At 51.1% G+C, this 19,455-nt stretch overlaps 2 protein-coding genes across 17 annotated transcripts in view; one reads left to right on the top strand and one right to left on the bottom strand.

Moving 5' to 3' along the window:
- The window catches only part of PLEKHD1 (pleckstrin homology and coiled-coil domain containing D1), a 47,364-nt gene extending 41,106 nt beyond the window's left edge, over nucleotides 1-6,258 (bottom strand). The window contains exon 1 of the mRNA XM_050797388.1: nucleotides 6,110-6,258. Within this exon, the coding sequence (XP_050653345.1) occupies nucleotides 6,110-6,258 (149 nt within the window). The remainder of the gene's footprint in view (nucleotides 1-6,109) is intronic.
- ERH (ERH mRNA splicing and mitosis factor) overlaps nucleotides 1-19,455 on the top strand; it is an 892,055-nt gene that overhangs the window by 780,847 nt on the left and 91,753 nt on the right. The gene's annotated exons all lie outside the window — the stretch shown is intronic.

The raw sequence follows: 19,455 nt of genomic DNA on the forward strand, positions 1-19,455 counted from the left end.
GGTGCAGCACACCAACATGGCACATGTATACACATGTACCAAACCTGCACATTGTGCACATGTACCCTGGAACTTAAAGTATAATAATAATAATTTAAAAAAAAAAAAAAAAGCTGAATTCCGCCTCTGGTTGTGCAACAAGGACCGTGTACATTGGTCAGCAAATTAATCCATCAACAAAAAAACTAGTTTAGAGCCTCTTGGGGATTAACAGAAACCTTGGTACAGATTTTAGACTTCCTTTAGATATTGGATTTGGTCTTGGGACCAAATTTATCTCACTCTCAAGAGGGCAGCAAGAGCCCAGTGTATGTGTGGGTTACACATGAGTTACATTTCCCGGGAAGGCGAACATCCAGACTGGCTTCCCCTCTTCCCCAGGCACAAACTTCCGGAATAGGCCCAGCAGCCAGTCTCCTGCCTCTCTGAGCCTCCTGGATACTGAGAATGGCTATGTAGGGGGTGGAGCTGGAGAAGGACTGAAGTATCCTTTTCAGAACTGGCAGAAGGAAGGTGGAAATGACACAGCCCCCAGTATGTGTCCCTTGTGTCCATTCTGGGTGGCCTGCTGTGCTCAGGAAAAGGTCATCCTGGCCGGTGCTTCTCATCTGGCATCCAGTCTAAGATGGCAGAACAGCAGGAATCCTATCTGTGAAATGCGTGAGTCATGACACATTAGAGTTCAGAGAGATTATCAAGTCCAAGGGGGCTCAAAAAACTTAGCCCAACTATTCCAACAACAGTAAGACAACCATAATGTGTAAAACAGGGGTCCTCAACCCCTGGGCCCTGGACCAGTACCAGTCCATGGCCTGTTAGGAACTGAGCCACACAGCAGGAGATGAGCAGGTGAAGCTTCGTCTGTTTTTACAGCTTCTCCCCGTGGCTGGCATTACCGCCTGAGCTCTGCCTCCTGTCAGATCAGTGGCGGCATTAGATTCTCATAGGAGCATGAACCCTACTGTAAACTGTGCATGGCAAGGGATCTAGGTTGCACAGTCAGTATGAGAATCTAATGCCTAAATAAACCACCCCCACACCCACCCCTGTCCTTGGAAAAATTGTCTTCCATGAAACCAGTCATGGCACCTGGTGCCAAAAATGTTGGGAACTGCTGGTGTAAAACATGTAACAGGTGGCTCATGTCTGTAAACCCAGCACTTTGGGAGGCTGAGGCAGGCAGATCACCTGAGGTTAGGAGTTCGAGACCAGCCTGGCCAACATGGCGAAACCCCATCTCTACTAGAAAATACAAAAATTAGCCGGGCATGATGGAGGGTGCCTGTAATCCCAGCTAATCAGGAGGCTGAGACATGAGAATTCCTTGAACCTGGGAGGCGGAGGTTGCAGTGAGCTGAGATCGCGATGCTGCACTCCAGCCTTGGTGACAGGAGACTCTGTCTCAAACAAACAAACAAACAAACAAACCAGAAAACATAACAGTGCAGAGGTACTGCTTGAAGTGGGCAGGGAGACTTGGAGCTGGACCCCTGTTCCCCATTCCCTTGTAGTAGACTCAAGGCACCTCTGGGGTCACCTGTGGCACACTATTTCACCCATCCCACTCCCACTCTATAGATGAGATACTGCTGGCCAATGGGGTGAAATGCCACAGTCTGGATCATGCAGCTGGTTACTGGCAGAGCTGGGGCTAGAACTTGGAGCACCTGCCTCTAAGCCTAGATTCACTTCCTTTTCTTTTTTTTGGCGGAGTATCGCTCTGTCCCCCAGGCTGGAGTTGCAGTGGCTTGATTTCGGCTCATTGCAACCTCCGCCTTCTAGGTTCAAGCAATTCTCCTGCCTCAGCCTCCTGAGTAGCTGAGATTACAGGCACCCACCACCACGCCTGGCTAATCTTTGTATTTTTAGTAGAGACAGGGTTTCGCCACGTTGGCCAGGCTGGTCTCCAACTCCTGACCTCAAGTGATCCGCCCCGCTTGGCCTCCCAAAGTGCTGGAATTACCAGCCACCACACCCGGCCTTAGATGCACTTTCTACCACACCCACAGCTGTTCTCAGAAGCAATTACTTTGTTATTTTTAAGACTTGGGGATAAGGAAGCTGAATTGTCTGCAAGCTGGAGGTCTGACCCTCACACAGGTGAGACTCATTTTCAAATAGGACATCAACAGCCACTGAGTGCAGTTCCTTGCGGAGTGGGTGAGAAAGAAATGTCACTTGTTTGCACAATTAACTCACTTAACTTTGGCAGACCTGGTCTGGGTAAATGATCACATGACCACAGTGAAGCCTGACCTGATGTGTATCATTTCGTTTATGGCTGTGTGATCCAGAGAGTGCGCCCATCTCCCTAACCCAAGCATTCACTGTAACCTGGATGTGACCAGCACAGAAAGGGGAGAGGGTGATGGGTAAAGGAATCTGAGGAGACTCAGAAAAGCACCTTCCCCCTGCCTCTGTGCCTCAGTTTCCTATCAGTGGGCTTGGGGGGAACAGCTCTGGAACAAGGAGCCAGAGAGTGAAAAACACTATGAAATCTCCAGAATAAAGTAATTTGGTCACTACTTTTTTTTCTGGAGGCACAGACACTGTTCTCCAAGTCCTTCTTCTTCATCAATGCTGAAAGAGCCTCCTCAACTTCCCACACACATCAGTAGAAGATCCTGTCCCTCAACCGCTGCTGGCTACTGTTCCCCACACCCTATGTTGCCACTCTGGTAGAATTTTGAAGAATAGAAGTTTATTTTTTAAAGGGGGTCCTGCAGGCACCCTCCACGGCAGAAATGTTACAACTGTGCTTGTGGGATACCTCACACAGCCAGCTGAGGGGAATGCCAGGGGTGCCAGAAAGTGAGACCAAACCCCAGCGTCACTAGGGTGAGACTGAGCTTAGTGCGGTGAAGTTGGCATGATAGGCTCTTCTCTTTGCTCTGAAAAAGCTCAGCATTTGTGTCACCTCTGGGAAGCAGTGCTGAGAGCCAAAGTCAAAACCCTGGGCTCCAAATCCCTGTGGGAAGAAAGTCTCCTCGAGTCTTTTTGGTATGGTGACCCTCATCTGCGCAGATAATCTTTACACACCGCATAGGTTGTGGCCTGAGATTTGGGACACATGGCCACTGTCTCCATGGCTCGCTCCCCTGGCACCAGGTGGACACCATGAATCTTAGCTCCCCTGAGTCAGGGACCCACCAACGTTCTGCAAGAGTAAACTGCGGAGCTGGGTTCAGGCCCTCCTGGCTACCTGGCCCCTGGGGAGAAGGAGGGGTGAGGAGGAGTATAGATGCTCCTGTTGCAGGAAGGAAGTGGGTGGGTCCTCCTCCTCAGGGGTTCTGGCCTTGGGAGGTGTTCAGGAGGGATTTGGGAAGAAGAATAGAACGCTGGAAAAAGCATTCAGTCTCAGGAAAGAATTAGCCTAGGCCAAGCCCTCACAGTGTGACACTGGCTAAGGCGGAGACCTCCCACTCCTTTCCTCTTTGTTTTGGCGCTGCCCAGATCTTTGCCAGGTCTTGGCACTTCCATCTCCACCACTCACAGACCAAGGTGAGGACACAGTCAACAGCCTTCCCTTCTAGACACCTCTCCCAGATTATCTAATCTCTGCTAATTAATGCTTTTGATTCCCTTCCCCTTTTGTTGCCCCCAGGAAAGAAATTGACCCTTCAGCTCAAGGGCACCTTCCCACCCCAGGCTGGCAGGGCTGCTTGGGCAGTGGAAGTTGGAGGCACAAGTCCTAAGACAGACTCTGAGTGGAAAAGGTTTTATAGAACTCAGCTGGCCACAGCTAGTTCTATCCAGCCCATTCTTTATTAATGTAGCACTGAGCCTTTCCAGGCCCCCTCCCTTTAGCTGCCCCAGCCAGGGCATCGATCGCCCTAATGGCAAGGCTCTGCAGTGGCAGCCCTGAGCTGCTGTCCCCAAGTCTTCCTGTGGCTGCTAATTAGAACCCATAGACTCTACTTTACAAATGGGAAGCTGGGGCCCAGGGGGCCCTGATGGGAAGTGAGAGGGGGCTGAGCTGAGCGTCATTCTCCCCAACACCCAGGCCCTCTCTGGCTGGCTCTGTCACTGACCCAAGACTAAATAGTGTGTGTGTGTGTGTGTGTGTGTGTGTGTGTGTGTGTGTGTGTGTGTGTGTGTGTGTGTGTGTTGTGTATTCCCAGAACCGAGAACACAGAGGCCTAGAGTGGGCAGGTGGGATGTTAGTTCTTTCTTGAGCCCCAGGTAGTCTTTGCACAGTGGCAGCTCCAGAATTCCTACAAAGGAAGGGAACCCAGGTAACAATCTCCTTGGAAGGGGGCTGAAGGACTTGACTTTTAGTTGTATTAGCTGAGCATACATACTGTTCAGACTCTGATTGGATAGTTTTGGGTGGCTGTGGGGACCACAGTAGTGGAGGGAGTACAAGATGGAATCTCTGGGCGGGGGTGGGGGGAATGCTAAACCTCTCCAAGCCTCCTTGGCACCACCACTGTGCTTTTAGCTGGGGACCTATGCCCTGTACTCCTGACACTTCCCAGCCCTTGAATCAACTGTGGGTGCAGAGACTATGTTCCCAATATACCTGCAGTGGTGAAGGGGAGGACCAGGGGACATACCCTGGGGGTTATGGGCACCTAGCATTTTCTAGGGATGCAGTCAGGTGAAAATGTCTGGCAAGAGAAGTGTCGGTTGACAGGACCCTGAGCAGCAGCCAGACCCAATAGAAAAGAAAGATTGACTATCTGGAGCTGCTGAGGCAGAAGAGAGATGGGGAGTGGGGGGGAGATATTCTGCTAATTGTGCTTGAATCTACACACAGCCTTTCCACCCCAGCTCTCCTGGCCCCGGGGGCTGTAGCTCACATAGCTCAACACTGGAAGCTCCCCCAAACACTTTCCATGTTGCTCCAAGCCTCCATTTAGGGGGTCAGAGATAAGCTCAACTTTGGAGGAACTCAAAAAGCCAGTATCCTATTAAATCCCAGAGAGAAAACTGTCAGAAGTAACAAAACAACATGAAACCAGAGATGTAAAATGTGGGATATTGTCCACAGCTCCATTTGTTCTGCGGTCTTATAGAGACATTAAATTATTCATCAGAACAGAACATCAGCACCCACCACTACCACATCCACATGATCTGTGGTCCTGGGAACATTGGAGGCCCCCTCTGCTCAGGGGCAGACCGGTAGTGTGGGATGGGGAAGGGGCATCTGGATACCCCTGGTTTCCTGGAAGGGTCATACCTCCAGGGAAGGGCTGGACACGGTCTGCGTTCTCCGGGCCACACCAGTAGTGACTCTCAGAACTGAAATTGACTAGAGAGTGGAAACTGTCCAGAAGTTGGGAGCTTCCTGCAGTCCAGGGCTGTGAATTCCCTCTTCCCTCAATACCTCCCAGGCTCCTTTGTAAGTGGAGAGTGGCTACTGATGTCCGGGGAGTCGAGTCTGACTTGGGGACCAGGCAGCTGGCGCTGAAGGATGACTGGGACTACCCTGCCTCTTCCCACCACCTCTTTCAAAGGATCAGTCCTTGTCAGGACCGACCTATCCCCTTCCTCACTCCAGCTGCCTCCCTCCTTTCCAGCTCCTCTGCGTGAAGCACTGGAATCTCTCTTCCCTGTGCTCACTTTAAAAAAAATTATTTCCAGGGACAGTTGGAGGGGTTGCCAAGGTCACTTCCCCATGGACAAGCACCCTTCCTCATCATTCCTCCCTCCCTGGCCTGAGCCTTTCAGAAGGGCCAGGTCCCTCTCCACCTAAGCGGGGGTGGTTGGCGGGAGGCAGGCACTCTGGGCCCGGTGCTCGCGGCCTGGGTGAGGGGTTGTGAAGAGGAAGGAGTTTCTCCCTCGCCTCAGTCTGGCCTGACCTGACCTAGCTGGATCCCACCCGGACCAGGGTCTCTTCTGCCCATACCCAGCATTCTCACTCGAGGGTCAGGTTCATTCCACAGAGAATTCGCCACCGCCCCAGGGCAGGGGTTCCCATCCCCGTTTTCCTGTCCCAGACTAAGGTCCACATTTTCCCGCGGGAGCCACTGTAGAGTGAAGGGGTGACGCCAAGGTCACACAGGAAGGCAGAGGCATGACGGAGACTGGAGGGGGCGGGAGGGGTGCCGAGGCCCAGGCTCTCTCCCTGGCCGTTCCCCTCGGGGTGCGGGGGCGCACTCACCGCCGGGACCACTTGGCGGACGGCCTCCCGAAAGGCCGCTTCCACAACACGCCGTAGAGCTGCACTTTGGTGCTGATGTCCAGCGCGTCCGAGTCGGCCTGCTCCAGAGACGGTGAGGGCGACACCGAGTTGGACTTGGACGTGAACATCCTGCCTCAGCGGGGCTGTGCCCGGCCCGGACCCCACCTCCCGGGGTCAGCAGGGACGCAGGGCGAGGGGCGAGGACGGAGCCGTCGGGGGGCGTCCCACCGAGCAGAGAAGCGGAGCGGCCCCGGCCCGGAGCTGCAGCATCAAAGCGCGCTGGGCACTGGACGCGGCGCGAAGGGGGCGCGGGGCGCGCAGCCGGCGGCTGGCGCTGGGGATTGCAGAGGGCCGGGCGGGAACTTGGCGGGGAGGGCCGCTCAGCCTCCGGCCGGCAGCATCTTCCCCTCCCCCCGGCGACAGCCCCAATTCTGGTGGCCCCGATTGGCTGGGAGTGGCAGGTGAGCCGGCAGGAGGCCGGCCTCGGGCGCCAATCAGGGCGGGCGCCGGCTGAAGGGCCGGGCTCCGTGCGTCCGGAAGGTCCCTGCGGGTCGCAGGGTCCGGGGACTCGGTCGCAGCGCGTCCCTGCCGCCGCCCTCGCGCCCAACACCACCCCGGGGTCCCTCTCGGCGTGCAGCGCCGACATCGAGACGGGGGCCACGTCCGCTTTGCGATGGGCTTGGAGGCACTCTGCAGACACCTGCTCGCCTCAGGATGGAGGAGAGGACAGAGCGAGGGCGTGGGGTCCCACACCCCGGCCTGAAATTCCACCGCAGTCCCTATGGCTCCGCGAACTGCGGCGGCCTGGCTTTTCTCCCCCTTGGAGAGGCGATTCCTGATGCTGGTGCCTACCCGGGCTGGCGGGTGGCCAGGTACGACTTCGGGAAGTGCCCGAAGTGCCCGCCCGGGGAGGGGCTCCATCAAGGTTGGGTGCCCCCCTTCCCCTGTCAGGTGGGTGTCGCTGTGCTCCCTGCCGCCTCGGGCGCATCGGATCGGATTTCTCTTCCTGGAACTTGACCGGGTCTGTATCGGCATTTGGCACTCAACGCCAGTCTGGAGCTATCAGTGCAGTGTGTGTCCGTGATTTATCTGCGTGCCTGGCCCGCGCTCCCTGGAGCCGGCTGCTCCGTCCGCTTCCGCTCCTTTCGGAGTTGGCGTTTGGGGTGACCCGCTCATTTTCAGGCCAGAGAGACGCCGGCCGGCCCCAGGGGATCGCCTCCTCCCGGCGGGTGGAAATGCTAGGTTGGCACAGCTGTCTGCCCCGCGCCACCTGCCAGGCGTGGAGACCGCGCAGTGAGCGGCTGCCAGCCAGACCACGCCGCAGTCGCGCTTTTCCTGTATGAGGAGCCAAGGCCGCCTCTGGAAGTCGGATTGCAACAGAAGTTTGCAAATGGCTAGCCCAAGAGCCAGATCAGTTTACAGACAGGCTTTATGAATTTGCCCCAAGTTTTAAAATTGAGGTATACTTCATGGTAAAAAGCACAAATCTAAGTTATTTCTTTGATGAAGGTATACACGATGTAACCCTACCCAAAGCAACATACAGAACACTTGCATCACCTGTACAAAGTTTCTTCATGCCCCTTTGTAGCCGATCAGCCCCCCAACAACAACCACTTGTATCATTCCTATCACCTCTGCACAGTAGACTTAGGTTTTTGAATGTAATGCCTAAAGGGGCATCCCCACAGGCCCCATCATCCCCTATGTCTGACCTGCCTGGCCCCTCTCTGCAGGCATTTGGATGCCTGACGCCCACTAGATGTTCCCCAAGGCCATCCTAGATCTCCCATTTTATGACTGTAGCTAATCATCACCCTGCTACTCTTCCCTTAACCCCCTCTGGGGTTCCCAAGCCCAGGCAGCACCCCCTTGTTGCTCACTGTCCTGAGGTGCCCATCTGAATTCCTTGCACTTCTCTTATGGCTCAGGCCCCCATGCGAAACATCTCAGGCCAAGCCTTAACACAGGGCCCTGGGCGTGGGTCCATCAGGTGGGAGGAGATGGGACTGGGAAGACGATGAGAGCCTGAGGCCAGAGTACAAAGTGGACATTTTCTGTATATATTTTTTCTATTTCTGACACATGGTCTAATGCTTGCAAATCTTCCCACTTTAGGAACGCTGCTTTTCTTTTCTTTCTTTTTTCTTTTTCTTTTCTTTTCTTTCCTTCCTTCCTTCCTTCTTTCCTTCCTTCCTTCCTTCCTTCCTTCCTTCCTTCCTTCCTTCCTTCCTTCCTTCCTTCTTCCCTCCCTCCCTCCCATCTGTCTGTCTGTCTGTCTGTCTGTCTCTCTCTCTCTCTCTCTCTCTCTCTCTCTCTCTCTCTCCCTCTCACCCAGGCTGGAGTCCAGTGGCACAATCTCTGCTCACTGCAAACTCCACCTCCCAGGTTCACACATTCTCCTGCCTCAGCCTCCTGAGTAGCTAGGACTACAGGCGCCCACCACCATGTCCGGCTAATTTTTTGTAGTTTTAGTAGAGACCAGGTTTCACCGTGTTAGCCAGGATGGTCTCGATCTCCTGACGTCATGATCTGCCCACCTCGGCCTCCTGAAGTGCTGGGATTACAGGCATGAGCCACCGTGCCCGGCCCTTTTTTTTTTTTTTTTTTAGATAGATGGGGGTCTCGCTATGTTGCCCAGGTTGGTCTTGGGACACAAGTGATCCTCCCACCTCGGCCTCCAAAAATGCTAGGATTACAGGTGTCCTGCTTTTCTAAGATGAAAGCTAGAAAACTTGTATTAGAAGCCTGTGGTATGGAGTTCACCAGTCAGGGACACCTGACTTTGAGTTGCAGGTAACAAATATGAGGAAAAAGCATATACAGGCATGTACTTTTCAAGGGAACATGGCGGCACATGCATCTGACATGCCTTGCGTGACAGCTGTGTTCTCCTGGGGCGGCAGCAGCATGCAGGGTGGGTGCTGCAGCAGCACGCGGGGTGGGGGCTGCAGCAGTCACCCGGAGGTGGGCTCCTAGCAGTGCACAAACAGCAGCAGCAAGAACTCGGGGGCAGCTGCAGCATTCTCATCCAACAGCTTCTGCAGTTCACCTTAGGTGTGGTTCCTGGAAGCTTTGCCTCAGGCCTGGCTCCCTGGTTCTCCCAATATCCTTTTAATACATTCATTTCTTTTCTGCTGAATCAGGTCAGTTGCAGTTTTGGCTGCTGGTGATGAGGACTAGTGGTGAGCTTGTGAGCCATGGGCCAGAAAGGCAGGATACCTGCAATCATTCAAAAGAAGTCCTGCACAGAAGGGCCCAGTGAGCCCAGATAATACTGGGGAAGGCTGATTCCTTCAACAGGAGAAGGGGAGCATTGGTTTCTTCAATGACAAAGAGCAACCAATCTTCACCTATTTGGCTCTGCATACAGGACATGTGAATAGACCTTAGACAACAGCAGTTAAGGCTGGGTGGAAGGAAGGCTCTGAGGCAAACAGCAGGAGTTTGATCAACCACTAGATACTTGAGTGGCTTCTGTTCCCCTTGCCTAACCAGCGCAGACTGCACCAGGTCAGCCTTGGGAGAAGCTGTTTCTGCTTCCATTGTGTTCTCTACCCCAGCTGGTAGGAGTGCTGAATGCCTGGATGAGTTCTGCAGCAGACAGAACAAGCCAGGTGCCAATCCAGTACCCTAGACCAAGTGGGTCAGGACTGCCCAGTCTTGCCAGGAAGTAAGTGAGACCAGTCAGGGGTGAAAACTCAGGATCCCTAAGTGCCCTACACTGCTCAGACACAGAGCTGATGTTCTAATACATTATTTACAACAGACACATTTCATTTAATTTTTACAATAGACCCATGAGGTATATACATACTATTTTTAGTTTTCCAGATGAGAAAAATAAAGTTCAATGGAGCTGTCTACCTAAGTCACATAGCTAGTAATTTCCTAGAACATGATACAGGTCCTAAATATGTGTTGAATGAGGGAAAGTGACAGGCTGAAGTTTGATCTGAGTCCTTAGCCCTTCCCCTTCACCCTGCAGCACACTGTCATGTGAAGTAAAGTGCAGTCTAGGAAATACTAGACCACTTTCAGTCTTTCCTCTCTTTTCAGGAATTTTTCTCAATTGCCAACTCACCTAGGGCTCAACTTCTGTAGAACTGATGATGCAATTCTACGAGTGCTACAAAATTTTAGCTGTGCTCAGGGATAGACTCCCAATAATGAACATACATTTTTGTTAGAGACAGGGTATCACCCTCACCCAGGCTGGAGTACAGTGGTGTGACCACAGCTTGCTGCAGCCTCAACCTCCTGAGCTCAAGTGATCCTCCTATCTCAGCCTCCTGAGTAGCTGGGACTACAGATGCATGCCACCACATCCTGCTTTTTTTTTTTTTTTTTTTTTTTTTTTTTTTTTTTTTGACAGAGTCTTGCTCTGTCGCCCAGGCTGGAGTGCAGCGGCGCCATCTTGGCTCACTGCAAGCTCCGCCTCCCGGGTTCATGCCATTCTCCTGCCTTAGCCTCCCCAGTAGCTGGGACTACAGGCGCCCACCACCACGCCCAGCTAATTTTTTGTATTTTTAGTAGAAAAGGGGTTTCACCGTGTTAGCCAGGATAGTCTCAATCTCCTGACCTCGTCATCCACCCGCCTCAGCCTCCCAAAGTGCTGGGATTACAGGCATGAGCCACTGCGCCCGGCCACATTTTGCTATTATTTATTTATTTATTTATTTTAAGAGATAAGGTCTCACTATCTTGCCCAGGCTTGAACATACATTTTTATAATGTTGCTTTTATCCATAGTCTGCAGGCAGATGTGACAGTCACCACTGTTCCATAAAACAAGTATTAGCATGGCCATTTTAAGTGACTAGCCCATGGTAAGGAAATGTGTGAATACTGTGGGGAATCCATCTCTTCAATCTTATACTTCAGGCTGGGCACAGTGGCCCAAGCCTGTAATTCCAGCACTTTGGGAGGCCAAGATGGGTGGATCACTTCAGGTCGGGAGTTTGAGACCAGCCTGGCCAACATGGCGAAATCCCATCTCTACTGAAAATACAGAAATTAGCCAGGCATAGTGGTGCATGCCTGTAGTCCCAGCTACTCAGGAGGCTGAGGCAGGAGAATCGCTTGAGCCTGAGAGGTGGAGGTTGCGGTGAGCCAAGATTGTGCCATTGCACTCCAGCCTGGGAGACAAGAGTGAGACTCTGTCTCAAAAAAAAAAAATCTTACACACAAGCGTATTACTTAGCCCACTAAAACCAGCAATGGGGCAGGAAACATGGCCTAATAGAAAATGGTGACAAAAGTCACCTGGAGTCACATCATTGGACTACCATGAGCCACAGAAGCTCCCAGTAACCTGGACAGAAGTGGCTCTTCCCATAGTGCCACCTCCTCAGCTCCTTGCCCCTCTGTCCCTGACCCCACCCTCAGGCAGGCCACACCGTGTCTACTTGTTCCCAGGCTTGTGCCAAGTGAAGGACCCAGGAATGCTGAGACTCTGTCTTCAGCACCGGCATCTGTCTGTCAACTGGACCCAGCCCAAGTATCCCTGAGGGACCAAGAAGCAGAAGAGGCAGAAAGACCTGGGCTCCAGGCCAGGCCCTGCCGCAAAATCAAGTGTCGTCCATGGAACCCCTTTCCCTCCTCCAAGCCTCATTCCACCATTCAGCCTCCTGCCCTAGATTCCACAAGCCTGTGGAATTTCAGCTGAAACCATACCCTCCTCTGGCTTCCTGTGGATCCTTGTCCATCGCCCATTCTAACACACGTCTGTCTGCCTTGTTTGGAGTTTTTCTGTATATGTTTGCTTCCCTTTCACACTCGGAGGTCCTTGAAGACATAGTTCAGAGCATGTGGTGGGTGCTCAGCAAATGCTTACTGAACCGATTTGTCCTCGCTTAGCCTCTGGTCAACTGCTGCCATTTTCTGTTTCAATTTGCCAACCAAATAGAGACTGACCTCTCGGGTCCTCAGCTTCCCCTCCTCTATAAAACAGTCTGTGTGTGTGTGTGCTGAGGGGGTTGGGAATGTATGTGAAAGCAGTCTCTAGACGGCAGATTGGTCACCTGATTCTAGTGTTAATGTAAGTTTAAGTCCAGGCTCTGCCACCAGCTGTATGAACTAAAGACAATCACTGGGCTTCTCTGGGCTTTCATGTTCTGAAGGAACTCCTCCTTCCTCCCCTCCTTCTACTCTCAACTTGCTTCATGTCTAACTTCTTTTGTTATTATTTTTTTTTTAGAGATGGGGTCTTCCTGTGTTGCCCAGGCTGGCCTCTAACTCCTAGGCTCAAGCGATCCTCCTGCTCTGGCCTCCTGAGGAGCTGGGACCACAGGTCCACACCACCATGCCTGGCTCATATTCACCTTTCTCACTAGGACTGTGCAATAGCATTTTCTGGTGACTCTCCCCACCAACAGCTGACTCCCTAAAGAATACAGCTCCCCACCATCATGTGTGCTCTTTTCAAGGCCCCAAGCTGATCCTGCAAGTCTCTTGTGTAAAGCCCCCTGCTGGGTCCCATTCCCTTGACCCCAGCTCCCTAGCTCCTGACTTTGGCTCTAACGCTGATATGGTTTGGCTGTGTCCCCACCCAAATATTATATTGAATTCCCATGTGTTGTAGGAGGGAACTGGTGGGAGGTAGTTGAATCGTGGAAGAAGGTCTTTCCGGTGCTATTCTTGTGATAGTGAATAAGTCTCACAAGATCTGATGGCTTTAAAAAGGGGAGTTTCCCTGCACAAGCTCTCTTCTCTCATCTGTCACCACGTGATACATGCCTTTCACCTTCTAGCATGGTTGTGAGGCCTCCCCAGTCACATGGAACTGTAAGTCCAATAAACCTCTTTCTTTTGTAAATTTCCCAGTCTCAGGTATGTCTTTATCAGCAGCGTAAAAACAGACTAATACAAACACCCTTCACAGTCTAGACCCTGGCCCCGTCCACACTCAAAAGTTGGTACCAGTAGAGTGAGGCACCACTGAAAAGTTACCCCAAAATGTGGAAGTGACTTTGGAACTGGGTAACAGAGGTTGGAACAGTTTGGAGGGCTCAGAAGAAGACAGGAAAATGTGGGAAAGTTTGGAAGTTCCTAGAAACTTGCTGAATGACTTTGACAAAAATGCTGATAGTGATATGAACAATAAGGTCCAGGCCGAGGTGGTCTCAGATGGAGATGAGGAACTTGTTGGGAACTGGAGCAAAGGTGACTCTTGTTATGTTTTAACAAAGAAACTGATAGCATTTTGCCCCTGCCCTAGAGATGTGTGGAACTTTGAACTTGAAAGAGATGATTTAGGGTATCTGGTGGAAGAAATCTCTAAGTAGCAAAGCATTCAAGAGGTGACTTAGGTGCTGTTAAAGATATTCAGTTCTATAAGGGAAGCAGAGCATAAAAGTTCAGAAAATTTGCAGCCTGATAATGTGATAGAAAAGAAAATCCAAGCTAGCTATGGAGATTTGCATAAGTAATGAGGAGCCAAATGTTAATCCCCAAGATAGTGGGGAAAATGTCTCCAGGGCATGTCAGAGGTCTTTACGGCAGCCCCTCTCACCACAGGCCCAGAGGCCTAGGAGGAAAAAGTGGTTTCATGGGCCGGGCCCAGGGTCTCCATGCTGTGTGCAGCCTAGGGACTTGGTGCCCTGCATCTCAACCACTCCAGCTGGGACTGAAAGGGGACAACGTAGAGCTTGGGCCATGGTTTCAGAGGGCACAATCTCAGTCCTTGGCAACTTCCAGGTGGTGTTGAGCCTGCAAGTGCAGAGAAGTCAAGAATTGAGGTTTGGGAACCTCTGCCTACATTTCAGAAGATGTATGGAAACACCTGGATACCCAGGCAGAAGTTTGCTGCAGGGGCAGGGTCCTCATGGAGAACTTCTGCTAGGGCAGTGTAGAAGGGGAATGTAGGGTGGGAGTCCCCACATAGAGTCCCTACTGGGACATTGCCTAGCGGAGCTGTGAGAAGAGGGTCAGACCCCAGAATAGTAGATCCACTGACAGCTTGCACTATGCACCAGGAAAAGCCACAGATGCTCAACACCAGCAAGTGAAGGCAGCCAGGAGAGGGGCTGTACCCTGCAGAGCCACAGGGGTGGAGCTGCCTAAGACTATGGGAACCTACCTCTTGCATCAGCATGACCTGGATGCAAGACATGGAGTCAAAGGAGATCATTTTGGAGCTCTAATATTTGACTGCACTGCTGGATTTCAGACTTGCATGGGGCCTGTAGACCCTTTGTTTTGGCCAATTTCTCCCATTTGAAATGGCTGTATTTACCCAATGCCTGTATCCCCATTGTATCTAGGAAATAACTAACCTGCTTTTGATTTTACAGGCTCATAAGTGGAAGGGACTTGCCTTGTCTCAGATGAGATTTTGGACTGTGGACTTCTGAGTTAATGCTGAAATGAGTTAAGACTTGGGGGACTGTTGGGAAGGCATGTTTGGTTTTGAAATGTGAGTACAGAGATTTAGGAGGGGGCAGGTGCAAAATGATATGGTTTGGCTGTGTCCCCACCCAAATCTCATCTTGAATTCCCATGTGTTGTGGGAGGGACCCAGTGGGAGGTGGTTGAATCATGGGAGTGGGTCTTTCCTGTGCTGTTCGTGTGACAGTGAATAAGTCTCATAAGATCTGATGATTTAAAAAGGGCCAACCTGACCAATATGGTGAAACCCCATCTCTACTAAAAATACAAAAATTAACCGGGCTGTGGCACCACGTGCCTATAATCCCAGCTACTCAGTAGGCTGAGGCGGGAGAATTGCTTGAACCTGGGAGGCAGAGGTTGCAGTGAGCTTAGACTGTGCCACTGCACTCCAGCCTGGGTGACAGCAGAGGGAGACACCGTCTCTAAATAAATAAATAAATAAATAAATAAATAAAATAAAGGGGAGTTTCCCTGCACAAGCCCTCTTCTCTTGTCTGCTGCCATATGAGATGTGCCTTTCACCTTCTGCCATCATTGTGAGGCCTCCCCAGCCACATGGAACTGTAAGCCCAATAAACCTCTTTCTTTTGTAAATTTCCCAGTCTCAGGTATGTCTTTATCAGCAGTGTAAAAACAGGCTAATACAAACACCCTTCACAGTCTAGTCCCTGGCCCCTGTCTGCGCTCACGCATGGTCATTCCCCTGGCCCTCTGCTCCAGCCACGTGGGTTCTGCTAGCCTGGGAAGTCACCATGCTCTTCACATCTTCTCACTTGCCATCTCCTCAGTCTAGAATGCTTCTCTTATTCCCCAAGCCCCTCTTCAACATTCAGCCCAAAGACTTCTTTAGTGATGTCTTTTATTTTTCTTTTAAAACATTATTATTATTATGTTAAGACATAGGGTTGCTCAGGCTGGAGTGCAGTGATGCCATCTTAGCTCACTGAGCCTCAAACTCCTGAGCTCAAGCAATCCTCTCTCCTTGGCCTCCCAAGTAGCTGGGATTACAGGCACATGCCAAAAAATCTGACTAATAATTTTTTTTTTTTTTTTTTTTTTTAGAAATAGGGCCTAGGGATCTTGCTATGTTGGCCATGCTGGCCTTGAACTACTGGGCTCAAAAGATCCTCCTGTTGCTGGTATTACAGGCATGATCCACTACACCCAGCAGTGATGGCTTTTTTTTTTTTTTTTTTTTGAGACAGAGTCTCACTCTGTCACCCAGGCTGGAGTACAGTGGCTCGATCTCGGCTCACCGCAACTTCCACCTCCTGGGTTCAGGTGATTCTCATGCCTCAGCCTCCGGAGTAGTTGGGATTATAGGCATACACCACCACACCCAGCTAATTTTTGTATTTTTAGTAGAGACAGGATTTCATCACGTTGGCCGGGCTGGTCTTGAACTCCCGACCTCAAGTGATCCGCCTGCCTCAGCCCCCAAAATGCTGGGATTCTAGGTGTGAGCCACTGCACCCACCAGTGATGCCTTTTCTGATGTCACTTCCTCCTCCCCTTGGCTGAATTATATTCCTACTTTGATTGTGTTTCCTAAGGCCACAATGGGCCTTAGGCTCCTCTACCTGTGCAGGGCTAGGTTTCCCCCAGGGCAACCCAGGAGAGAGTTGAGGTGGAGTACAAGGCACCACATGAAGGTGCGAAGCCAGTAGGCCAAAGGACTATGGGGGAGGGAGAGCCACGAGGGCATGTGGGCACAGAAGACTAGTTGACCCCTCTCTGGGTGTGCTGGGGAGCAGGGTACCCCAGGGCCCCTGTGGGAAGTCTCGCCTGCCTGTGGGGAAGCACAGCCTGAAGCCACATAAGAAGGCCCCCACTTCAAAGTCTCTCTCCACTTCAGCTCCCTGGCACTAGACTAGATAGGCTCTGTTCTCATCAGCAGGGCCAGCCTCTTGCTAGGCTTCTACCCTCCCCACTGTCTCACTGCCCAGTAATCACTCACTCCCAATGTTGCCAATGCAGAAGTGTTTTGGGGAGTGGCTGGAAAACCATGCCATCCTGTCAGCCTGCCAGCTACTCGACAGCACTAACATTGGCTCTTAGTACCCACTGGCATCGCTGTGGGCAGCACACTCAGCAGACACCCTGAAGGTATTCAGTGCTCCCTCTTGTGGGTGATGCATGGATTAGAACATACATTAATTTGGCCTCTAAGAGCAAGTATATTTTGGGAACTGTAAGAGGCAGATATGCTGAGTCTGGCCAGTAAGCCCATAGCCATTTATTGCTATGATCTCACACACTCTCCCAGAACATCTAAGGGAGAGCCAAGGTGCTGGCCCCTCATCTAGAACAGAATTAGCAATTCACTGGACTGGGTGCCATAGTCTGGTCACCGGCGTTAGCTCCATCTTTACTCAATGAGAAGACTTTGGGCAAGTTACTTTAAAACACTCTTGTCTTCATGTATCAAAAGGGAGTTAACCAGGCACAGTGGCTCACACCTATAATCCCAGAGCTTTAGGAGGCTGAGGTGGGAGGATCAACTGAGCCCAGGAACTCGAGGTTGCATTGAGCTGTGATTACACCACCACGCTCCAGCCTGAATGACAGAATGAGATCTCCAATCTCTTTTTTAAAAAAGAAGGGGGTGGCCAGGACATCTAACTCTCTGCATCATACTTTCTTGGAATTGTTTTTCCAGATTCAATAGCATGTTCTTTTCTGGCTTTGTTACTAAACTGAATTTGTGTCCGCACACCCAGCGGAGCAAAGCCAAACACTGCCATGGGGATTGCAGTCAGAGAAAGTGAGGCATTTATTGCAGGGTGCCAAGGAAGGAGAATCTGGCAGCTCATGCTTTAAACCAGAACTCCCAGACAGCTTACAGGCAAGACTTTCTAACGGCAGAGGTTACAAGCAAAGTCATAAGCCATAAATTAATCCATGGAGGCTATACATTGGTTTGACTTAAAAGGTGGACATCTCAAGGTGGATGGGGCACAGGTCACAGGTGAATTCACAAAGATTTTCTGATTTTCATTTGGTAAAGGAGGCAAAACTTTGTCTAAAAATTTGGTATTAGCAGAAAAGGATGTTAGCTCTGACCCATGAGCGTGAACAGGTGGTCAGAGTTCAGTCCTCATCTCCCCCTGTCTGAGGTCTACGTGCCAGCAGATCATTTGGTGTGGTTCTGGGCTTGTGAAAAGCAACTCAGGAAAATATGGTAAGGTATTATCTTTAGTTTCTAAAGGGAACCAAACTTTCTGAGACTCTAACTTCCTTGGTTATCGTTTTAGGCTACTTTTGCCTTCTTTCTTATGAAGTTGCTCACCTACTTCTCAGGGCTAGCTAGGTGCCTGGAATTTCCCTTGAAATAACTCAGCTTTTCCTTTATTTCCATGCTGAGTGGGTGGGGAGGGTGCCTGGCCGGCTCCAAAGAGGAGTCCCTGCTCCTCTCATTTTCTCAGGTACTGAGCAGGGCGAAGACAGGGACAGAGGAAAATACAACATAGGTTCTACTGCTGTTCCCACCCTCTGCCCCTAGCCTAGTGAACACCCAATTCAGATGGGGGCTGGAGGGCTGGAAGGAAACAAGAGGTCAGGAGTGGAAGCTTCGGTGAGACAGTAGTTGAAGTATCTGAAGATGGTTATCAAATTCTGCCCTCAAGAGCATTCCAGACATAGGCAAGCAATCCAGTTCCTTCTAGCTTCCTCAAAGGCCCCAATCTCCCTCTTGATCCCCTTCTCCACTGGGCTCCCTCCTCTGATGGCTCCTGAATTTGTCAGGATCCCTCCGTTCTGGTGGCAACAAGAGTGGGACACAAACTTTTACTCACATTCCTATCCAAATATTACAAAATTGGGCAGTGGCTAACATTGTAACAAAAATCAGTGGCTGAACCAGTACTAGGATCTGGGTTTTCTGATTCCTAAATCAGCTCCTTGCTGTGGTTGGTCAGTACTGAGTTAGTAACCTGAACCCAGTTAATTTCCCACCTGTACACTCAGTTCCATGCCCTTTCTGACACTGCTAACTCCCAAGCAACCCTCACCAAGTGTGAGGCAGAGGTGGAGCTACCCACACACAGAGTCAGTGGCTGGTCCTGCCAGGGATCAGGGCTGCAGCTGGGGTGCGGGAAGGGAGGGCTGGTGGGAGGGTGGGGTGGGGAAACATGTCCTTAGGCAATTTTGTCCATGTTTGGACACCATAGAGCAGTGATCCCCAACTTTTTTGGCACCAGGAACCAGTTTCATGGAAGACAATTTTTATCACACACAGGGGTTCGGGGGCAGATGGTTTCAGAATGATTTAAGTGCAATACATTTATTGTGCACTCTATTTCTATTATTACATTGTAACATATAATGAAATAATTTTACAACTTACCGTAATGTAGAATCAGTGGGACCCCTGAGCTTGTTTTCCTGCAACTAAACAGTCTCATCTAGGGGTGATGGGCGACAGTGACGGATCATCAGGCATTAGATTCTCATAAGGAGTGCACAACCTAGATCCCTCGTGGGTGCAGTTCACAGTAGGGTTCATGTTCCTGTGAGAATCTAACGCTGCCGCTGATCTGACTGGAGGCAGAACTCAGGCAGTAATGCTTCTTCACCTGCCGCTCATCTCCTGCTGTGTGGCCCAGTTCCTAACAGGCCAAAGACCAGTCCTGGTCTGTGGCCTGGGGTTGGGGACCCCCGCCATAGAGGGCACTTACACAAACCTAGATGGCATAGCCTACCGCACACCTAGGCTGTATGGTACAGCCTTTTGCTCTTAGGCTACAAACCTATGCAGCACATTACTGTTCTGAACACCGTAGCCAACTGCAATGCAATGGTAAGTATTTGTGTGTCTAACCATAGAAAAAGGTAGTGTAAAAATGCAGGATTATGATCTTATAGGACCACCGTTATAAACGTGGCCCGTCATTGGCCGAAACATCGCTCTGTGGTGCATGGCTGCTTTATAAAGC

Source organism: Macaca thibetana, chromosome 7 (genome assembly GCF_024542745.1).
Source record: "Macaca thibetana thibetana isolate TM-01 chromosome 7, ASM2454274v1, whole genome shotgun sequence".
Taxonomy (NCBI): domain Eukaryota; kingdom Metazoa; phylum Chordata; class Mammalia; order Primates; family Cercopithecidae; genus Macaca; species Macaca thibetana.